Genomic DNA, 20,102 nt, shown 5'->3' with positions numbered 1-20,102 from the left:
AGTTTTGTTTTTTGTTTTTTTTTTAGAAACACAAGTTTTCATACAGAAGTACTATTGCACGAAGGACACTGAGCCGATGAGCCGATGAGCTGTAGAGAGAAAGAGATGGATTGATCTGGGACAGGAAAGAGTGATTCAGGTCAGGAAAAAGCACCCCTGGGAGGAGCAACCGCTGATGGTTGGCTCTTTGAAGCCTTGGCAGCTCCATCAGGGTCAAGTGCTAGGTGCTGTGGGCCAAAGGACCGTCCCTTGGGAACAGGAGGAAAGGTGGCATTAGGAAGATGGTGGACCCTGCCCTTTCTGGCAGATTCAGTTAGATGGCCCTTGCAGAAGATGGTGAACCTGTGTCTAACGAGGCTTTAGCTCTGTTAGTCTGGGTCCACCAGACAGTCTCTAGTTAATTCTGTTTGGGAATTCAATCTTATGACCTGAGTAGGGAACGGGATCCTAATTTTCAGGCGTTCTGGTAGCTTTAGCCAATTACATAGGCCCTAAATAGTGAAGTGGCTCTTGGGTTCCAAGCTGGGAGGGAGTAATGAAAGGAAAATGAATCGCACATACTCTCTTCCAAAGTAGTCCTACTTCGTGCCAACCGATTCCATTTTTATCCTGTAATTTTCCTACCTCTCCTCACACACTGATTTCTCTGGCAGAGAGATGATTATAAATTTGTCATTTGGAGTTCTGCATGAACTTTCAACAGTATCTTAGTTATAAAGACAACATTTTGCCTTTAAAAAATTAAACAGTTATTAAACTTTATTATGGCAATTTTCAAGTAGAAAAAATGGAATTGTATAACCAACCCATATTTATCCATTATTCAGCTCCAGTAAGATACAGTCAATCTTGTTTCACTTGACAACCACCTCCCGGATTATTATTATTTTCTCTCCTCTGCTCCATCTTCCTCCAACATTCTGGTCACGGATGATTTTAAAGCAAATTCCAGACACTGTTATTTTGTAAATATTACTAGCACACCTGAACACCATTATTCCTTCTCCCCAAACAATATTTGGTTAATATCAAATGTCCAGCCAAGTGTTCTAAATAGCCTCAAATATTTCATAAATTTTTTGCAGTCAGTTTCTTAAAGTTAAAATCCACATAAAGTCTACACATTGCCTTTGGCTGATATGACTCAAAAGTGTCTCTTTTAAAATTTTCTTTTAATCTATAAGTTCTCTTCCTCTTTTTTTCTTATCATTTTTTTTTCATTAAGAAATCATGTCATTCTGCAAAATCCTCACATTCTTGATTTTTGCTGCTTGAGTATGTTTTTCTTACAAAACACGTTATCTCATTTTATCTACGTGACAACTAGGCGGAAGAGATATTTTTGCTGTTAGCGTATGAATTGATCAGGATGCAGAAGATGAATTAAGCGGTTTGTCCAAACTTAGTAAGTAGCCAAACCACATCTAGAATCTCCACCATTCGTTGAAGAAACTGTCCTTTTTCCATTGGATATTCTTTTGAAGATTAGTTGACCACGGAGGTGAGGGTCCATTTCTGGGTTTTCTTTTCTGTTCCATTGGACTCTGTGTTTGTTTTTGTGCCAGGACCATGCTGCCTTGATGACTACAGCTTTGTAATATAGCTTAAAGTCTGGAATTGTGATGCTACCCGCTTTGGTTTTCTTTTTCAGCATTCCTGTGGCTATTTGGGGTCTTTTCTCGTTCCATACAAATTTTGAGATTATTCCAGCTCTGAAAGATGTCAATGGTATTTGGATAGGGATTGCATTGAATATGTAAATTGCTCTGCACAGTGTAGACATTTTAATAATATTTGTTCCTCCGATCCATGAGCATGAAATGTTTTTCCATTTCTTTGTGTCTTCCTCAGTTTCTTTCATAAATATGCCATAGTTTTAAGAGTATAGATCCTTTACTTCTTTGGTTAGGTTTATCCTTAGGTATTCTTAGGGTTTTGGGTGCAATTGTAAAGGGATCGAGTCTGTGATTTCTCTTTCTTCTGTCACACAGTTAGTGTATAGAAATGCAACTGACTTCTGTGCATTGATTTTCTATCTTGCTACTTTGCTGAATTCCTATATGAATGAGTCCTAGCCCTTTTGGGTGGAGTCTTTGGATTTTCAACATCTGTGAAGAGTGAAAGTTTGACTTCTTTGCTAATGTAGATGCCTGTTATTTCTTTTTGTTGTCTGACTGCTGAGGCCAGGACTTCCAGCACTATGTTGAACAGCTGTGAGGGTGGGCGTCCCTGTCGTGTTCCTGACCTTAGAGGAAATGCTCTTAGTTTTTCCCCATCATGGATGCTATTCAATGTGGGTTTTTTGTATATGGCTTTTGTGATATTGAGTATGTTCCCTCTATCCCTACACCAAAGGGGGTTTTAATCAAGAGAGGATGCTGTGTTATGTCAAATGCTGTTTCTGCATCTATTGAGAGGATCATGTGGTTCTTGTCCTTTATTAATGTTGTGTGTCACATACATTGATTTGCGGATGTTGAACCACCCTTGCAGCCCAGGAATAAATCTCATTTGGTTGAGGTGAGTAATCCTCTTAATGCACTATTGGATCCTATTGACTAGTATCTTGGTGAGAACCTTTGCATCCATGCTCATCAGGAATATTGGGCTGTAATTCTCCTCTTTGGTGGGGTCTTTGGTTTCAGGAACAAGGTAATGCTGGCCTCATAGAATGCGCTTGAAAGTTTTCCTTTCATTTCTATTTTTTGAAACAGCTTCAGCAGAATAGATATTAATGTTTGGTTAATAGGTATTAAGCGTTTGGTAGAATTCTGCTGGGAGGCCATCTGGCCCTAGAGTCCTGTTTGGAGATTTTTGATGACTTCTTCAATTTCTTTGCTGGTTATGGGTCTGTTCAGGTTTTCGATTTCTTCCTGTTTCAGTTTTGGTAGTTTATATGTTTCTAGAAATGCATCCATTTCTTCCAGATTGCCTAATTTGTTGGCATATAGGTGCTCAAAATATGTTCTTATAATTGTATTTCTTCAGTGTTGACTGTGATCTCTCCTCTTTCCCTTATAATTCTGAGTCCTTTTTCTTTTTGATAAATCTGGCTAGAGGTTTATCTTATTAATTCTTTCAAAGGACCAGCTCCTGGTTTCATTTATTTGTTTGACTGTTCTTTTGATTTCTATTTCATTGATTTCTGCTCTAATATTTCCTGTTTCTCTTCTCCTTCTGCATTTAGGCTTTATCTGGTGTTCTTTCTTCAGCTCCTTTAGGTGTAAGGTTAGGTTGTGTAGTTGAGACTTTTCTTATTTCTTGAGAAGGCCTGTATTGCTGTATACTTCCCTCTCAGGACCATCTTTGCTGCATCCCAAAGGTTCTGAATTATTTTTTTTCATTTCCATGAATTAAAAAGATATTTAAATTTCCTGTTGACCTATTTGCTAGTAGGATGCTCCTCAACCTTCATGTATTTGTGTTCCTTTCAAATTTTCTCTGTGATCAAGTTCAAGCTTTAAAACATCATAGTTTGTGGGGCGCCTGGGTGGCTCGGTGGTTGAGCATCTGCCTTCAGCTCAGGGTCCCAGGATCGAGTCCCACGTCGGGCTCCCTGCATGGAACCTGCTTCTCCCTCTGCCTGTGTCTCTGCCTCTCTCTGTGTGTCTATCATGAGTAAATACATAAAATATTTAATAATAAATAAAAATAAATAAAACATCATGGTCGGAAAATATGCAGTGGAATAATCCCAATCTTTTGGTCCTGGTTGAGACCTGATTTGTGTCCAGTATGTGATCTATTCTAGAGAATGTTCCATGTGCATTAGAGAAGAATGTGTATTTTATTGCTTTAGGATGGAATGCTCTGAATATGTCTGTGAAGCCCGTCCTGTCCAATGTGTCATTAAAGCCCTCGTTTCCTTGTTGATCTCCTGCTTAGATGATCTTCCCATTGCTGTGAGTAGGGTGTTAAAGTGCCCTACTATTATTGTATTATTCTCAATGTGTTTCTTTAATTTTGTTATTAATTAGTTTACATAATTGCTGCTCCTATGTTGGCATAAATATTTACAATTGTTAGATCTTCTTGTTGGATTTTTTTGTGACGTAGTGTCCTTCATCTCTTATAGTTTTTGGTTTAAAATCCAGTTTGACCACCATTTGCTTCAACGTGGATGGAACTGGAGGGTATTATGCTGAGTGAAATAAGTCAATTGGAGAAAGACAAACATTATATGGTCTCACTCATTTGGGGAATATAAGAATATAAATAATAGTGAAAGGGAATAGAAGGGAAGGGAGAAGAAATGGGTAAGAAATATCAGAAAGGGAGACAGAACATAAAGACTCCTAACTCTGGGAAACGAACTAGGGGTGGTGGAAGGGGAGGAGGGCCGGGGGTGGGGATGAATGGGTGACGGGCACTGAGGGGGGCACTTGATGGGATGAGCACTGGGTGTTATTCTGTATGTTGGCAAATTGAACACCAATAAAAAATAAATTTATTATTAAAAAAATAAAATAAAATCCAGTTTGATATAAGGATGGCTACCCCAGCTTCCTCTTGATGTCCATTAGCATGATAAATGCCTCTCCACTTTCAATCTGGAGGTGTCTTTGGGTCTAAAATGAGTCTCTTATAGACAGCATATTGATGGGTCTTGTTTTATTATCTAATCTGATACCCTGTGTCTTTTGATTGGAGCATTTAGTCCATTTACATTCAGAGTAATTATTGACAGATAATGAATTTAGTGCAGTTATATTACCTGTAAGGCTGTTGTTTCTGTAGATTGTTCCTTTCTGGTCATTGTTACTTTTGGGCTCTCTTAATTCAAAAAATCCCCTTTAATATTCTTGCAGGGCTGAGTTAGTGATCACAAACTCTTAGTATCTGTTTGTTCTGGAAGCTCTTTATCTCCCCTTCTATTTTGAATGACAGCCTTGCTGGATAGAGTATTCTTGGCTGCATGCGTCTCTCATTTAGCACCTGAATATGTCATGCCAGCCCTTTCTGGCCTGCCAGGTCTCTGTGGACAGGTCTGCTGGCAGCCTTACATTTCTACCCTTGTAGGTTAAGGACCTCTTGTCCTGAGCTGCTTTTAGGATTTTCTCTTTAACTCTGAAATTTGCAAGCTTCACTATTATATGTCAGATATTGGCCTGCTTTTGTTGATTTTGATGGGAGTTCTCTGTACCTCCTGGACTTGAATACCTGTTTCCTTCCCCAGATTAGGGAAGTTCTCAGCAAGAATTTGTTCAAATATACCTTCATCTCCCCCCCCCCCCCCCCGCCCCATCTCTCCTGTTCCTCAAGGACCCGTATTATTCTAATATTATTTCACTTTCTGGTATCACTGATTTCTCAAATCCTGCCTTCATAATCCAGTAGTTTTTTTTTCTTTCTCAGCTTCCTTATTTTCCATCACTTTGTCTTCTATATCACTGAGTCTCTCTTCTACCTCATTTACCCTAACAGGTAGAGCCTCCATATTTTACTATGTCTATTAATAGCCTTTTAAAATTTCAGCTTGATTTGATTTTAGTTCTTTTATTTCTACAGCAGGGATTCTAGTGACTTCTATGCTTTTTTCAAACCCAGCTAGTATCATTGTTTTGAATTCTAGGCCCAAACTCTTACTTATATCCATATTAATCTGATTAAATCCCTTACAGTGAATGCTGCCTCCTGTTCTTTCTTTTGGGGTGAATTATTCAGTCTCATCATTATGTCCAGAAAAGAATAGATGAGAGAGAAAATACAAAAATAGTAACAACAGCACCAGAAAGATACAAACAAAACAAAAAAGAAGAAAACAAATGCCCGCCCCCCCCTCCAAAAATGAGGAAAAAAAAAATCAAACAAGAAGTAAAACAGAACACAACAATAAGCTAGATCATGAATGCATTTTGGTCTGTTTGTTAGAAGAAAGGAAACCAAAAGTATAATTTATATATATCATAAATGAAAAAAAATGCAAAAATACTTAAAAAAAAGAATTGATAAAATAAGAAAACAGCTGAAAAGGAAGAAAAATAAAATGGAAACACTAATGACTAAACAACCCCACACATGCTATGTACTGTTTTCCCCAAGGTCTGAAGCCTTACAGTTGTCTGGGTGGTAAACCTGGTATTAGCTGATGTTCTGTGGATCTTCCAAGGGAGGGGACTTTGTGTTGGTTCTCAGATGTCTTTGCCCCGGGGCAGAACTGTTACGCCCGTTGCCAGGGCCCTGGGCTCAGTGTAAGCGGCTCCAGGTTGCACTGGGTGGCACCGTTTTGCTCCCTGAAGGCTTCCAGCACTTCAGAAGGCCTAGCTCCCCATCTGTGGCCTTGGACTCGCCTCTCTGCCTCCTACCTCGCTAAAGGTGGTCGCCTGTCTATTTGTGGGGTGGCAGCAATTCTTTTCTCGGGTCTCAGGTTGATTCCACAGACCTACGTTGCTTTCATCACCTACATTTCATCGATGAAATGTACCCCAGCCTGTAGCCCCGGAGCTGGACGTCCATGCCCCGACTCTTCTGTGCACCATCACAGAAAAGCAGTCGGTTACTCGTTTCCCCGGTTTCTGTCCCCATTCTGTGTTCGCCCACCTTGTGGCGGAGCATTTGAGTTCAGAAAGGTGCCCCTGTTTTGAGCCTCCACACTTCATGGCGTCCTACGGGGAGGACCCACACTGTCCCTTCCAGGGGAGGGCGAGGGGTCTCGCCCCGCTTCTGCCTTTTGCTGGCCCAGCTCAGAGAGCAATTGGCCCAACACGCAGCCATCGGGGCTGGTGGCAGCACTGAGTAGGGAGCCTCGACTGGCCCTTTGGAGCCCACTTCCCTGCTCTGCGGGCTCTGGGAGCTCGGGCACACTCAGGCCCCCCATTCTCCCTGTGACCCCAGGAACCCTGAGGCCATGCCGCCCCCCTGGGACTCCGGCTCCGCCACCGGAGCACCTCTCAGGCGGGGAGGTCTCACCAGGACAGACTGCTGAAGTCTCAGTTTGGCCCTTTGCAGCTTATGCCACCTCCCAGGAGCCAACCCGAGGCTCCCCGCCCCAGGGCCTAGTTCCCCATCTGTGGCCTTGGACTCGCCTCTCTGCCTCCTACCTCGCTAAAGGTGGTCGCTTGTCTATTTGTGGGGTGGCAGCAATTCTTTTCTCGGGTCTCAGGTTGATTCCACAGACCTATGTCGCTTTAAAATTTCCTATTAGAACTGCTTTTGCTGCATCCCGAAGGTTCAGAATGATCTGATGACTATCTCGCCGAATCCCAGGGACCAGAGGACATTAAGGTCCTCTACTCCTCAGCCATCTGAACTCCTCCCCAAGACTTTCTTGAATTTATTCTTCTATGTCACTGCTCATTTGATTATTCCTTGGCCTTATTTGCTGTAGATTATAAACTAGATTATAAATTTAGGGATTCGAAATCCAGTGTTAGTTTATTTGCAGTTTTTCGGTCGAAAGCATGTGACTGATATTCAGGATCTTTATAGTGAAAAACAAAGGCCAGGCAGCCTGGGTGGCTCAGCGGTTTAGTGCTGCCTTCAGCCCAGGACATGATCCTGGGGTCCTGGGATCGAGTCCCACGTCAGGCTCCCTGCATGGAGCCTGCTTCTCCCTTCGCCTGTGTCTCTGCCTTTCTGTGTCTCTCATAAATAAATAAATAAAGTCTTAAAAAAAAAAAAGAAAGAAAAACAAAGGCAAACAAGGCTGTGTAAATTCTCATCCACCACTGAGGTAGAAACAGCATTTTCTCGGAGTAATGAAATATCTTCTATGTCTCTGCTTATTTTTCACTGCCATCTACTGGTGCCTGATTTTTGGACTAAAAATTTTTAAAGGAAATTTGTCAGAAGGACTTACACAGAGAGAAAAATTATGAAGTCATAAAAATCATTAGAGAAATTTCCTTTTGAAGGAATAATTGCTTTCTTGATAGGTAAAGCTACCTTAAATACAATAAAAAATCACTTCTAAAAAAAAAAAAGTTACCATTATATCTACTACAATACCCCCTTAAGCACTGTAAGGGCTGCCAACTTACAGACCATTACCTGCAACTTTTATGGCATAAAATAATTATAGCTTCTGTTAATAATTCTTCTCACAGTTGAATTCATGGAAAATTAATTTTAAACAAACTTAAAAATATAGTACAATATTTCTGGTTGTTAATTAGAGTATACACTTTACATGTGTGAGGTTCTGAAAACCGAGGAGGACATAAGAGAGCCACGGCTTATCCTCAGAGAAGATCATTGTAAATTAATGGGGGGAGGAGGTGGACAAAATTTCTTATTTAGCTTTTTCTAAGTTTAGACAACATACATCCTTCTGCTGACTTTAGGTTTTATTTTTTGTTCTTTTTTTCCAGCTCCTTTAGGCACTAGAATTAGGTTGAGATTTTTCTTGCTTCTCAAAGTAGACCTATATTGCTTTAAAATTTCCTCTTAGAATTGCTTTTGCTGCATCCCACAGGTTTTGAATCATTGTTTCCATTTTTAGTTGTTTTTGTCTACTTTTAAATTTCTTTTTTTTTTTTCTGGTTGATACACTCATTATTTTGTAGCACATTATTTAACCTCCATTTGTTTGTGGTCTTTCCAGATTTTTTCTTGTGGTAGGCTTGTGGTCAGAAAGATGCAGGACTTTGATCTTTCGGAATTTGTTGAGGCTTGATTTGTGGCCTAATAGGTAATCTGTTCTGGAGAATGTCCCATGGGTGCTTGAAATTAATGTGTATTCTGCTGTTTTAGTACAGGTTTTTGTTTTCTGTGTTTTTTTTTTTTTTTTAAAGTAGGCTCCACGTCCAGCAGGGAGCCCAGTGTGGGGCTTGAATTCACAACCCTAAGATCAAGACCTGAGCTGAGATCAAGAGTCAAATGCTTAACGAACTAAGCCACTCAGGCGTCCCTAGGATGGAACGTTCTGAATATATCAGTTACATCCATCTGGTCCAGTGTGTCATTCAGAGCCATTGTTTCCTTATTAATTTTCTGTTTAGATGATCTGGCAATTGATTTACGTGGAATGTTAAAGTCTCCTACTAGCGTATTATAATTCCTTTATGTCTGTCATTAACTGTTTTACGTATTTGGGTGTTCCCATGTTGGGTGCATAAATATTTACAATTGTGCCTTCTGGTTGGATTGTCCCTTTTATTATTATCCAGTGTCCTTCTTTGTTCTAAAGTCTATTTTAAGTACTGCTACTCAGCTTTCTTTTGACATCCATTTGCATGGTACATGTTTTTCCATCCCCTCACTTTTTAATCTGCAGGTGTCGTTAGGTCTACAGTCTCCTATAGGCAGCATACACATGGGTCTTTACTTTTTTAAATTCATTTTGTCACCCTATGTATTCTGATTATTGCATTCAGTCCATTGATATTCGAAGCAACTATTGATATGTATTTATTTATTTAAGATTTTATTTATTTTTTCATGAGATACACAGAGAGAGGGAGAGAGAGAGACAGAGACACAGGCAGAGGGAGCAGCAGGCTCCACGCAGGGAGCCCGATGCGGGACTCGATCCCGGGTCTCCAGGATCACGCCCTGGGCCAAAGGCAGGCGCTAAACCACTGAGCCACCCAGGGATCCCAATAGATATGTATTTATTACTTTATTACTTGTTTTGTGGTTTCTGAAGATTTTTTTCTAATCCTTTGTCTTTCTTTTATGGTTTGTTGTTTACTGATATGTTTGGATTTCTTTCTCTTTATTCTTTGCGTATTTATTAGTGGTTTTTGATATATGGCTACCATAAGGTTTGTAGATAACCTCTTCCGTACAGAGCAGTCTGTATTAAGTTGATGGTTGTTTAGGTTTGGACTTCTTCTTTACTCCTTTCTTCTCCATGGTTTAGGTATATGGTGTCATATTTTATATCTTTTGAGTTCCCTGATTTTTTTTTTTACAGAAATATTCATTTTTACTGTTTTTGTGTTTCCTACTTTCATGCTGTGATTTTTGGTCTTTTCTTTCCAAAGAGACCCCTTTAATATTTCTTCCAGGGCTGGTTTAGTGGTCATGAATTCCTTTAGTTTTTGTTTGCCTGGGAAATTCTCTCTCCTTCTATTCTTAATGATAGCCTTGCTGGATAAAGTATTCCTGGCTGCAGGTTTTCCCCCATCAGCACTTTGAATATATCATGCCACTCACTTCTGGCTTTGAAAGTTTCTGCTGAAAAATCCGGTGATAGCCTTAATGGGATTTCTTTTTTATGTATTTAACTGTTTTCTGTTGTCTTGCTGACTTTAAATTTTTATCACTAAATTTTGCTGTTTTAATGACTATGTCTTGGTATGGATTTGCTTTTGTTGATTTTGGGGGGGGGGGATTCTCTGTGCCTCTAGGATCTGGGTATGTTTTCTTTCCCCAGGTTAGGAAAGCTTTCAGCTATTTTTTCTTCAAATAAATTATCTTTAAAAAATATTTTATTTATTTGACACACAGAACATACAAGCAGGGGGAGTGGCAGGCAGAGGGGGACAGGGAGAAGCAGGCTCTTTGCGGAGTAGGGAACTTGATGCAGAGCTCCATCCAGGACCCCGGGATCATGACCTGAGCTGAAGGCAGATGCTTAACTGACTGAGCTACCCAGGCACCCCTCTTCAAATAAATTATTTCCTCCCTTTTCTCTTCTTCTTCTTCTTCTTCTGGAATTCCTACAACATGAATGTTGGTACATTTGATGGAGTTACTTATGTATATTTTTGTTTTGCATTATTCTTTTTTCTCTCTTTGGTTCAGCTTACTTTCCATTACTTTGTCTTCTAGGTCATTAATTCATTCTTCTGCTTCTTCCTGCCTGTTTTTTTCTACCAAACACATGTCTCATTTGGGTTTTTGAGCCCTTTATCTGTGCTACGTTCCTCCTTATCTCTGTGTTAATGGTCTCACTGATGTTCTCCACTCTTTCCTCAAGTCTGGGTAGTATCTCTATGATCAGTTTTAAATTTTCCATTAGGCACATTGCTTATATCTATTGCATCTAGATCTCTAGGCATGGCCTTGTCCTGTTTTTTTATTTGGGACAAATCCCTCTGTGTTTTCATTTTGTCTAAGTCTCTGTGTCTATTTATCTGCAATATAAGCCAGCCATATCCCCTGTTCTTGAGGATAATGGCTTTATGAAGGTCCTATATGCCATACAGTCTAGTATCCCTTGTTCCCCAGGACTTGGAGCTTTTGGGATTGTCTCCAGTGTGGGCTGTGTGCTCTGCTGTTGTGTTCTGGCCACTTTATTCTTTAGGGCAGTCATCTGCAGAGGCTCTCTTTGCCTGTCATGAGTAGTGTTTGGTCTTTGGCCTGAAGGTGGTGCATTTTAACTAGGTGTGCTCTGGTCTGTACATGAAATGAGACCTGTCACCACTCCTTCTGGAACCAAGACCTCAGAAACCTGTGCCAGGAACTGTGGTGTTGGCAGGGGTTTAGGCCTGTCTTCTGGGGGAGGCCCCACCATCCTGAGACTCAGGCAAGCATGACTACGAAGGGCAGTTCCAGTGGAGTGCAGGGGACAGGACTAGTGAGTGTGGGTGCTGTGCTGGTTCCCACAGATGGCCCAGTGCTTATGCTGAGGGGTGGGTGAAAGAAATGGCTCTGCAAATTCCTTTGTCCTGGGTGGGTGGGGCATGTCTCTCGGTTATTTCCTCTCTGGGATGTGCTCCAAGATGAACAAATAATGTGTGCCCCAGGTGCTCTTCAGATCACCATTTCCACATTGTGTGTCCATGGGGTGTTTGTCCTTCCTTTTTTCCAAGAGTAGTCTCAGGGTCCCCAGGCTCTCCCAGAGCCAAATATGCTTGACCTTTAATAATCCAGGTGTAAGGGGGATCCCTGGGTGCCTCAGAGGTTTATCACCTGCCTTCGGTCCGGGGTGTGATCCTGGAGTCCCGGGATTGAGTCCCGCATCGGGCTCCCTGCATGGAGTCTGCTCCTCCCTCTGCCTGTGTCTCTGCCTCTCTCTCTCTCTGTGTCTCTCTTGTGAATGAATAAATAACATCTTAAAAAAAAAAAATCTGGGTTTAAGTCCTGCTGTTTGCAAGAAGTCATGAAACTTGGGCCCTTGTGCGTTCCAAGCCAGTTGCTACAGGGATCCATGTTGCCTGTGTGCTAGTTTGTCTCTTGCCCTTTCCTCCTGCCTGTGGCTCCCTCTCCACTGCAGTGGCCACAATCTTTCTCTCTCAGGCTGCACACGCCTCTGCATTTCCTACCTTCTGTGATGTGGCCCCTCTTCTACCTTTAGTGTGGAGTTTGTTCGGCCAGTCTTCAGATTGACTTCGGGGGTATTTAGGAGGATATAGTTATCTAGCTGTACTGTGGGACACGGTGAGCCTGGGGTCCTCCTATTTGGCTGCCATCTTCCCCTCTCTGAAGATCTTTCATTTTTCTTAAAGTAGGTTTTTTTTTTATCACTATAAACTTTTATTGGAACTGCTTTTGCTGCATCCTATAGGATTTGGTATGTTGTATTTTCATTTTCAGTTTCGAGGCATTTACAAAATTTGACCATTGATAGCTTGGTAGCAGGTTAATTAACGTTCTGTATGATTATTACTAATATTTCATAACTGTTCTGTTTTAGAGTTCTCTTGTTCTTCCTCTTTTGTGGTCTTCGTTTGTAAGCTGTTAATGTTTTGTAGTGATCCACTTTAATTCCATTCTCTAACTTCTGTGACTCTATTACAGGTTTTGCTGTGTGGTTACCATGAATTTTAATGTAGAACATCTTTAAACCCCTCAGTCTATTTTATGCTAACAATTTACTCTCCTACAAAAATCTGATTTTTGTGAATCTGATGACACAATTTAAACCTTATCTTTAGTATGAACAAACTATCATAGTTATTACTACCTTTGTCTTTCCACTTTTATATTAGATTTATAAATGATGGACCCACCAGCATCACATTATTCTGAATCTAAGTATTACTTTGGCCAGTGAGACTGATACTTTCATATTCTTTGTATTTACTAATCCCTTTCAAGAAAGAAAGAAATTCCTTTAACATTCCTTGTAAGGCTTGTTTAGTGGTGACTTCCTCCAGCTTTTGCTTCTCTGGAACTCTCTCTTTTAATTCTGAAGGACAATTTTGCCAGGTATTCTTGGTTGGAAGTCATGAGTTCCTCCTTGTTGTGACCTAGCACAGGGGGATGGGTTTTATGGGATTGTGTCAGAGCTGCTTCTGCCCAGTTCAGTGTGGGTTTTTCTCTCATTAACCTGATGGACAGGAGTCACTTGGCTAGGGTCTGGATTTCTTTTAGAGGGAATTGTTTTGTACACAGCTGTAGATTCAGTGTTCATGGGAGGAGGTGGGCTCAGGAGACTCCTATTACACCATCTTCTACTAGAATCAACTCTTTATTTTCTCTATTTGAGGAGGTCAAATATTAAAATGTTTGGAATAGCAGTTCTTTATCAGTAGTTGATATGGAACGATTTTTTTGTGGACCTTAGCACAGATCTTTTTGAATAGGTTTTTTTTTATCTCTCTCTCTTTTTTTTTTAAACAGGACAGCAAATACTAAAAAATGTACTCAAGTGACTAGACAGTGTAAGCAACTGATCAGGATTTTCGTATTGCTCAGTCTGACATTAGCTTGCAGCCATAACTCAGGTTTAGGACCCCTCACAAAACAGATCAACCTCTAAGAAGGGGATTGTATGACAGTACAAGAATCTAAGTGCAAATCTAGTGTTAAATATAAAAAAGACTCAAGTTGTGAATGACTAACATTTTTGTATATGATCAGTAATACATTTCTATTTAGCCTGGTGGCTGACCTGAATTGTCATTACTTTTACTGAAAACAAGCTATTCAACAGAGGAATTTGGGTGTATTTAAAAGTTTATGTGTAGAGTAGCATGCTACTAGAAAGATCATTTTCTTCTCATGCTCAGAATCAGTTACAGGAATCATTATAGAAAACTGAAAATACATTTTGTTAACTTGACCTCTGTACTATTTAACAATCACGATGGACTGGATATGTCTAATTTAAGACATTTACCTGAGTTTGGTAGACCTAGGGCCTAATTATACAAAAAAACTGTTTTAAAAAGGGCTGAAAAATACCTCATTAAAGCCTTTCATATTCTTTTTTTTTTTTTTTTAGCCGTTCATATTCTAAGCATCTTTGTAAATATGTTCCATAGGAAAAAACAGCAATTCTGATAACTATACTTAGGAAAATTCCTGCTTTGAATACCATTAGAAAACAAAGCACAAATTTAAAGAAAACTTTTACAATATAAAAATAATTTCATCTTCCTTTATCTTAATCACATACATTAAGTAAAAAAGATATAAAAGATTCTAAATAGAATTTGGGAAATTGGAATAGATAAGCATCATTAATATTAAAACACAAACTCCAAATTGTTTTACATATTTAAATATACCTAATTTTCAAATATAGTTGCCTGACAATAGTCTCTGGTATGCTAGAAATGATGCTTTGTTACCCAAGGCACACAAAAATGGTGTTGCTGAGAGAAATGGCATATTTCACCTGGCACTCTTCAGGGTGCTCTATTGCACTTACAACGTTAAAACCTTAATTTCTGCCAGCTGTTTTTGAGATACTCAATGACACTGATTTGACTGCAGAAAATAGCCTCCTGATGGATACTGTAGGATATATATTTAACATGATTCCCGGTAGCCCTGGCTTTAGAGCCAATTCCACAAGTACATACTGAGACCAAGGTACAGGATATATAGTGTTCACTATTTTTTTTTTTTACTGCCTAAGATGTTTTTTAGTAAGTTTGGAATTCTATTTACAGGTAACAGTATAGGTACCTATAACCTATTTATGGGTTCAGTGTCAGAACTGTGAATTACAGATGCTTGGGAGACAGGAATCATCCCTTGGATTCCTACATATGCTTCAGGGTCCAGCACAGTGGTATTCACATAATTGGTACATTAATTCAATAAACACTAAGACTTCTTTAGGTCTTCCATTTTAGGATTATTGTAGAAAGCCAATTTTGAGATTTCTAGGCAATGAAAATTTAATACATGAAAGGTACTTTACTTGCCATTACTGATATTTCTAAAAAGTGATATTAAATTTAGGTTAGAAGTGGAGATTGTTCTGTAACTGCCCACATATATGAAGGATTCAACTGAAGCAAATGGGAGAGGATATGAATAGGATTAGACTTGAAAATATATTTTTATACAAATTGTAGTGATAATTATGAGGAAATTGTAGTGATAATTATGAGGAAATACTGGGGAAGGAAAGTGACATTAAAAAAATAAAACTCTTCCAATATAATAAGGCATAATCCTAATGTTTCTGGGAAAACTTTTTTTTTTTTTTTAATTTGCTGACTTCTTTTGATCAAACAGAATTTTTACCATTCCATATACTTTGAATTGTAACTAAACAACTGCATGTGTTGACATGTTTGTTAAAATGCAAGGAAAAAAAATCTCATCCTTAGATTTACATACTTAATTTTCTTACAAAAATAAGTTCAGTTATGCCAATATTTATCTGAAAACAGCAGCATCCAACAGTAAACTAATAAATGGAATAACCACAGTGTCATTATGAGCTATAGTGAAACAAAACTGCAAAGTTACTTTTCCTATTTGAATAATGAAGAAATCAGATCAGTGAAAAAACACAACTATGGGGCAGGGGGAGAAGGCAAATGTAAATAAAAGATCTGTATCAAAACTAAGTCCAGAAGGCAAAACCATACATATTAGAATTATGCTTCAAAAGTCATTTAGTATCACAGGGAAAACTTTTAAGAAAGCAATTCAGAAAATAAATGAACACACATGTTTAAAATATAGAACTCTAAATACTTGATATATTTGGGATACTCTACAGTGCCAGTTAATAGCTACAAATATGGTTTTCCTCAGGTATTTGTAGATGCTGTAGAAATCTACTGGGTTTATTTATTGTTACAAAAATTCTTCTCAATTGTGAAAAATTAAAATCAGTTCTTTAACCTTTAGAAAGAAAAGAATCACTTTACTGTAATACAGCATTGAAAATAGGATATCTGTTTGCTATGTTGTGTTTTTAAAATGAGACAGGATCATTTTCATCCAATTTTCAGAATAAGTGACTAAATCAAGTTTTCAGGCCAGCCACAAAACTTTAAGGAAGAGAGTCCCGTTTTGTACAACTTAGACAGGTATGTACGTAATAGGGCAGGTTCCTGTCTGAGCCAGCCAGTCTTAACATCATTTCCAGGGGTCAGGAATCAATGACCCATGGACTGAATGTGGCTCGTGGCCAACTGTTTGTGAATGGCCCTGAGCTAAGAATGGTCTTTACATTTTTTAAAGGGTCGTAAACAAAACAAAAACAGAATATGTGACAACTGTATATGGTCTACAAAGCCAAGGATCTTCACGATCTGGCCTTTTACAGAAAAAGCTTGCAGCCCCTTCATTTATACCAGTGTTGTACAGAATTCAGACAGTGCAATTACAAGTCCAAGATAATGTTCATTTATTCCCATGAAGACTGTAGTAACATCCTAAAAAGACGTCTTCTGATGTCATTTGTTAGAACTCCTTTTCTTTTTTCTTCATCTTCAACATCATTAAAGTTCATCCTACAATAATGTACAAGTCATTGAAAGCAAAAGTATGAATTGAAATTAAAATTTTTTTCTACCGTTTAAAAAATTAATTACTATTTAATGGATGGATCGCTGTATGAAATACACATTGCTTAACTGTAACAGTGGAAAAGAAAAGGGTGTCTCTCAGTTCTTTCCTGTCCATGCAGATGCTACAAATTACACTTTTACAGTCATATTGGTATGTTTAACTTAATTTCAATTATGATATTCTGACTTATGACTAATAACATTTCCTATTTCAAATATTTAACAACTCGAGATAAGAGTCAGATTTTCAAACCTCTTGAGGAAGCTAACATAGTCAAAACATGAGAAAAATATTTTTGTAAACCCAAGAAAATAAAGATTTGTAACTGTCTTTTAGATTTGGATAAAATGTAACTCTCAAAATGGTATGTAAGGCTTCTTTCTATATTGGAGTCTGCAGTTCTAATACGGTTCTATAAAGGTTCTATAAAGCCAGACGTCTCCCTGTCTCTAGTCCTCTCCAGAATCTGTGTTCTTTTCTGTCCTTTTTTCACCTTACAGGGAAAGAATCTAAAAAAATCTCATAGGCCATTTTATTGAATTCCACTCAGAAAGCACTCCAGCATTCATGGACTCGAAGTATGTCCTGGGATGACAATGATTTAAAAAAGGGAGAAATCAACAGTTCTTCCACAGAATAGCAAAGGGGCTTCACTGCCTCTTGACAGGTAAATTTCAAGGAGGGGCCAAGATGAATACGGTTCTGATACATCCTGACTCTACACCAGAAGAAAATCTGCTATGCAAAATATATTATGAGGCTCCAGTATATTTATTCCCAACAAGTCAATGCTTTATTTGTATTTGAACAAAATTTAAATAATTTATGGCCATAGTTCACTATTTTGTGTTAAATGGTTTTACTTGTCCAAATTTCTAAGCTTATCAGTGTATACAGGCTACAGTCTAATGGTCATATTTTCCAATCAAGAAACTTCAACTTTACTATTTTTTTGAAGCTTCCACTGTACCTGTTTATTGATGGATATAAGGTACAGTAAGGATAGATAATGTTTGCCAAGTCACCTCTACATTTTAGTCCTTACCTTATCTCTCTTTCCATGATTTTGGAGATTTTTCAATTTTTCATGTATTAAGGTAGCAATTTCTTTTGCATCTCTGGCATCTATCTGCTCTCCCCAAATATTTCTCTGAAATTAGAAACACTCCTCTTATAATCAAAGCATGACATTTCCATCTAAGAAACTTGATTAATCCTTTAAAGTTCTAAATATTTGAAACTCCAATTTCTTCAAGGAAATAATGCCACAAAAGCAGTTAACTTCTAACTTACTTAATTAAATACAATACCGTAATGGCAACATGTAAAACAATTTCTTGGAAAAAATGCATCGCTAACTCCAATTGCCTTAAAACAACTGAACTGTAAAGAGAAGACATTCCCCAGAGGACTCCAATCACTCTAATACACGTCACAGGCACAGCTAACACCCTGACCAACAACACTGGAGAGTAATGTCTGTCTCTGGGTTCTCATCTGCTCAGGGCAGAGAGGTGGCTCTGAAAAGCGGGGAAGGGGGCAGGTCAATATATCAGGCTTGCTCCTCCTGGATCTGGAGTCATTTATTTCCTCCTTCCTGGTGGGGGCTCCACACTGTGTGTTAGGATCTTGTTTTTGTGTGTTACTGCCCACCGGAGCTGTACTGCCCTTTACCACAGTCATTACTCCGCTGTGGTCTTCAACCTGGCCTGGTCTCCCACCCCGTCTCTTGGTTTACACGGGCATATGTGCAGTCCTAATGTCCTCTGGGCTCTTCTAGACACAGGATAACATATTTTCAAACAGCTCCTGCTATGGCCTGATTAATTCTGTGACTGCTCATTATACTGATACCTCCCTAACATCATTCTGAGTAGGACCCCTGTCGAGGTCACCCATTTCTCAGCTGTTCTGAGAATCAGAGAGGAGAGCTAGCGATTCCAAAGGAATGAAGACTCAGATACTGGTATAAGCTCCTTTACTCTGAGTTCTGCCTACTACTGGCCATTCTTAAGACAGAATTAACCTCTCTGAAAAATCAAAATCCTTCATTGAAAAATCTAGATGACAATACTAGACTTCTGAAATTCATCATCAAATTTAATTAACTCTACTTCAAAATATAATTTTTAATAAATAGCAAGATCTTAAGCTGATGTTCTTTCTCAAAAAGTATAAACATATTTGAAATTAGTTATTTCAAATATTTTACCAGAAAACATGAATACATGGCAAATCCTCATATAGTTACAGTTTTGTTGTCAAAAATGTCATGGTTTTACTCAGAAGATAGCAAAAGTCGTGAGTACTTTCAGTTAGCAATTATATTGGTTGAAAGATCTATGCATTTATATAAATGGCTGTAGGAGTTATCACCTGAATTTTAAGACCCACTGATAGATGTCTAGGTTTCTTTTTGGGGGGAGAAAACACATTATTGTCAGTGGCACAGAGAAAGGAGTTATAACCAAACCAAGGAACCCTAACTTCTATTTTGTAGTATAAATCACCAATAGATATTTCTCAAGATAAATGTTCAGGTACTAGTCTATTTCAAAAATATCATGATAGTATTCTTTTAATTTTTTTCTTTTCCTGGAAAAAATAATTACAAAGGTAATATGCGTTATTTTTACAAAAGTAGGAAATATAGAACTTCACAGAAAATAATTATCTTGAATTCTCAACTCACAGAAAATTACTACTAGTATTCTGGTATGTTTCTTTAGTAGTTTCTATAATTCAGGAGTATAAAAATTTTAAGGCAATGGATCATACCAACTTTGAGACAGAACAACTTCTTAAAATCATTTGATGCCTATACTGAAGCTTCCTTTTACATATACATAAAAGAAAAAATAACAAAAGGGAAAACAAAGGCTAATACAAACATTCAGACTAGTAACAAACCTTTTCAACTTGGTCTGCTAAAGGAAAGGCACATGTAGGAAAGCCTTGTACATACCTTTGCTCTTTCATAGGGATAAAATTTAACAGTTGGATAGGCTCTGATACCAGCTTTCTGGCATGTTTGACCATAAGCCTGACAGTCTACTTTTCCAGCTTTCACTTTTCCTTTAATCATCTGAAAAGAGAGAAATATGGTTTGCCATTCTCTGTGGCATAAACTATTTTGGTAATCATAAAGCAACATGATACTAAAATTTTAAATCTTTATAATTTTAAGGACCTGTTTTAAAAACTTAAGCTTTTATCCTTTCCACCCTAACTAAAGATCGCTTCCAACTTTTTACTGGCTCCTTAAATGCCTATTTACCCAGAACCACCTCTCCAAGAGTAAACAAACTCTTATCAGGAAAAACTCTTTCTTGGTACCTACACCTTGTCCCTCACACCACAAACACCTCAGATTCTGTCCTTACTCGCCTTCCTCCTTTCTCTGGTCTTACGTGTGGACGTAGCACTCTTCATCCTGTGGAAGCCTGACAACTACACTTACGTCCTCCATTTCCTCTCTATCAGGTTTCTTTCTTGCTCTCCAGGGTATG

The 20,102-nt window shown here is 38.5% G+C and overlaps 1 protein-coding gene across 3 annotated transcripts in view; it reads right to left on the bottom strand.

Annotated features, from left to right (window-relative positions):
• Positions 1-15,247: 15,247 nt before the first annotated feature.
• The window catches only part of DNAJC10 (DnaJ heat shock protein family (Hsp40) member C10), a 53,587-nt gene continuing 48,732 nt past the window's right edge, over positions 15,248-20,102 (bottom strand). For all 3 annotated transcript variants that reach the window (XM_072752108.1, XM_072752110.1, XM_072752109.1), the window contains 3 exons: positions 19,559-19,678; positions 17,639-17,743; positions 15,248-16,535 (listed from right to left, as the gene is read on the bottom strand). In XM_072752108.1, coding sequence (XP_072608209.1) covers positions 16,524-16,535; positions 17,639-17,743; positions 19,559-19,678 — 237 coding nt within the window. In that variant the 3' untranslated portion in view covers positions 15,248-16,523. The remainder of the gene's footprint in view (positions 16,536-17,638; positions 17,744-19,558; positions 19,679-20,102) is intronic.

Source organism: Vulpes vulpes, chromosome 3 (genome assembly GCF_048418805.1).
Source record: "Vulpes vulpes isolate BD-2025 chromosome 3, VulVul3, whole genome shotgun sequence".
NCBI lineage: Eukaryota > Metazoa > Chordata > Mammalia > Carnivora > Canidae > Vulpes > Vulpes vulpes.
The sequence above is the reverse complement of the archived record's forward strand: the minus strand, read 5'-3'. Positions and strand labels throughout refer to the sequence as shown.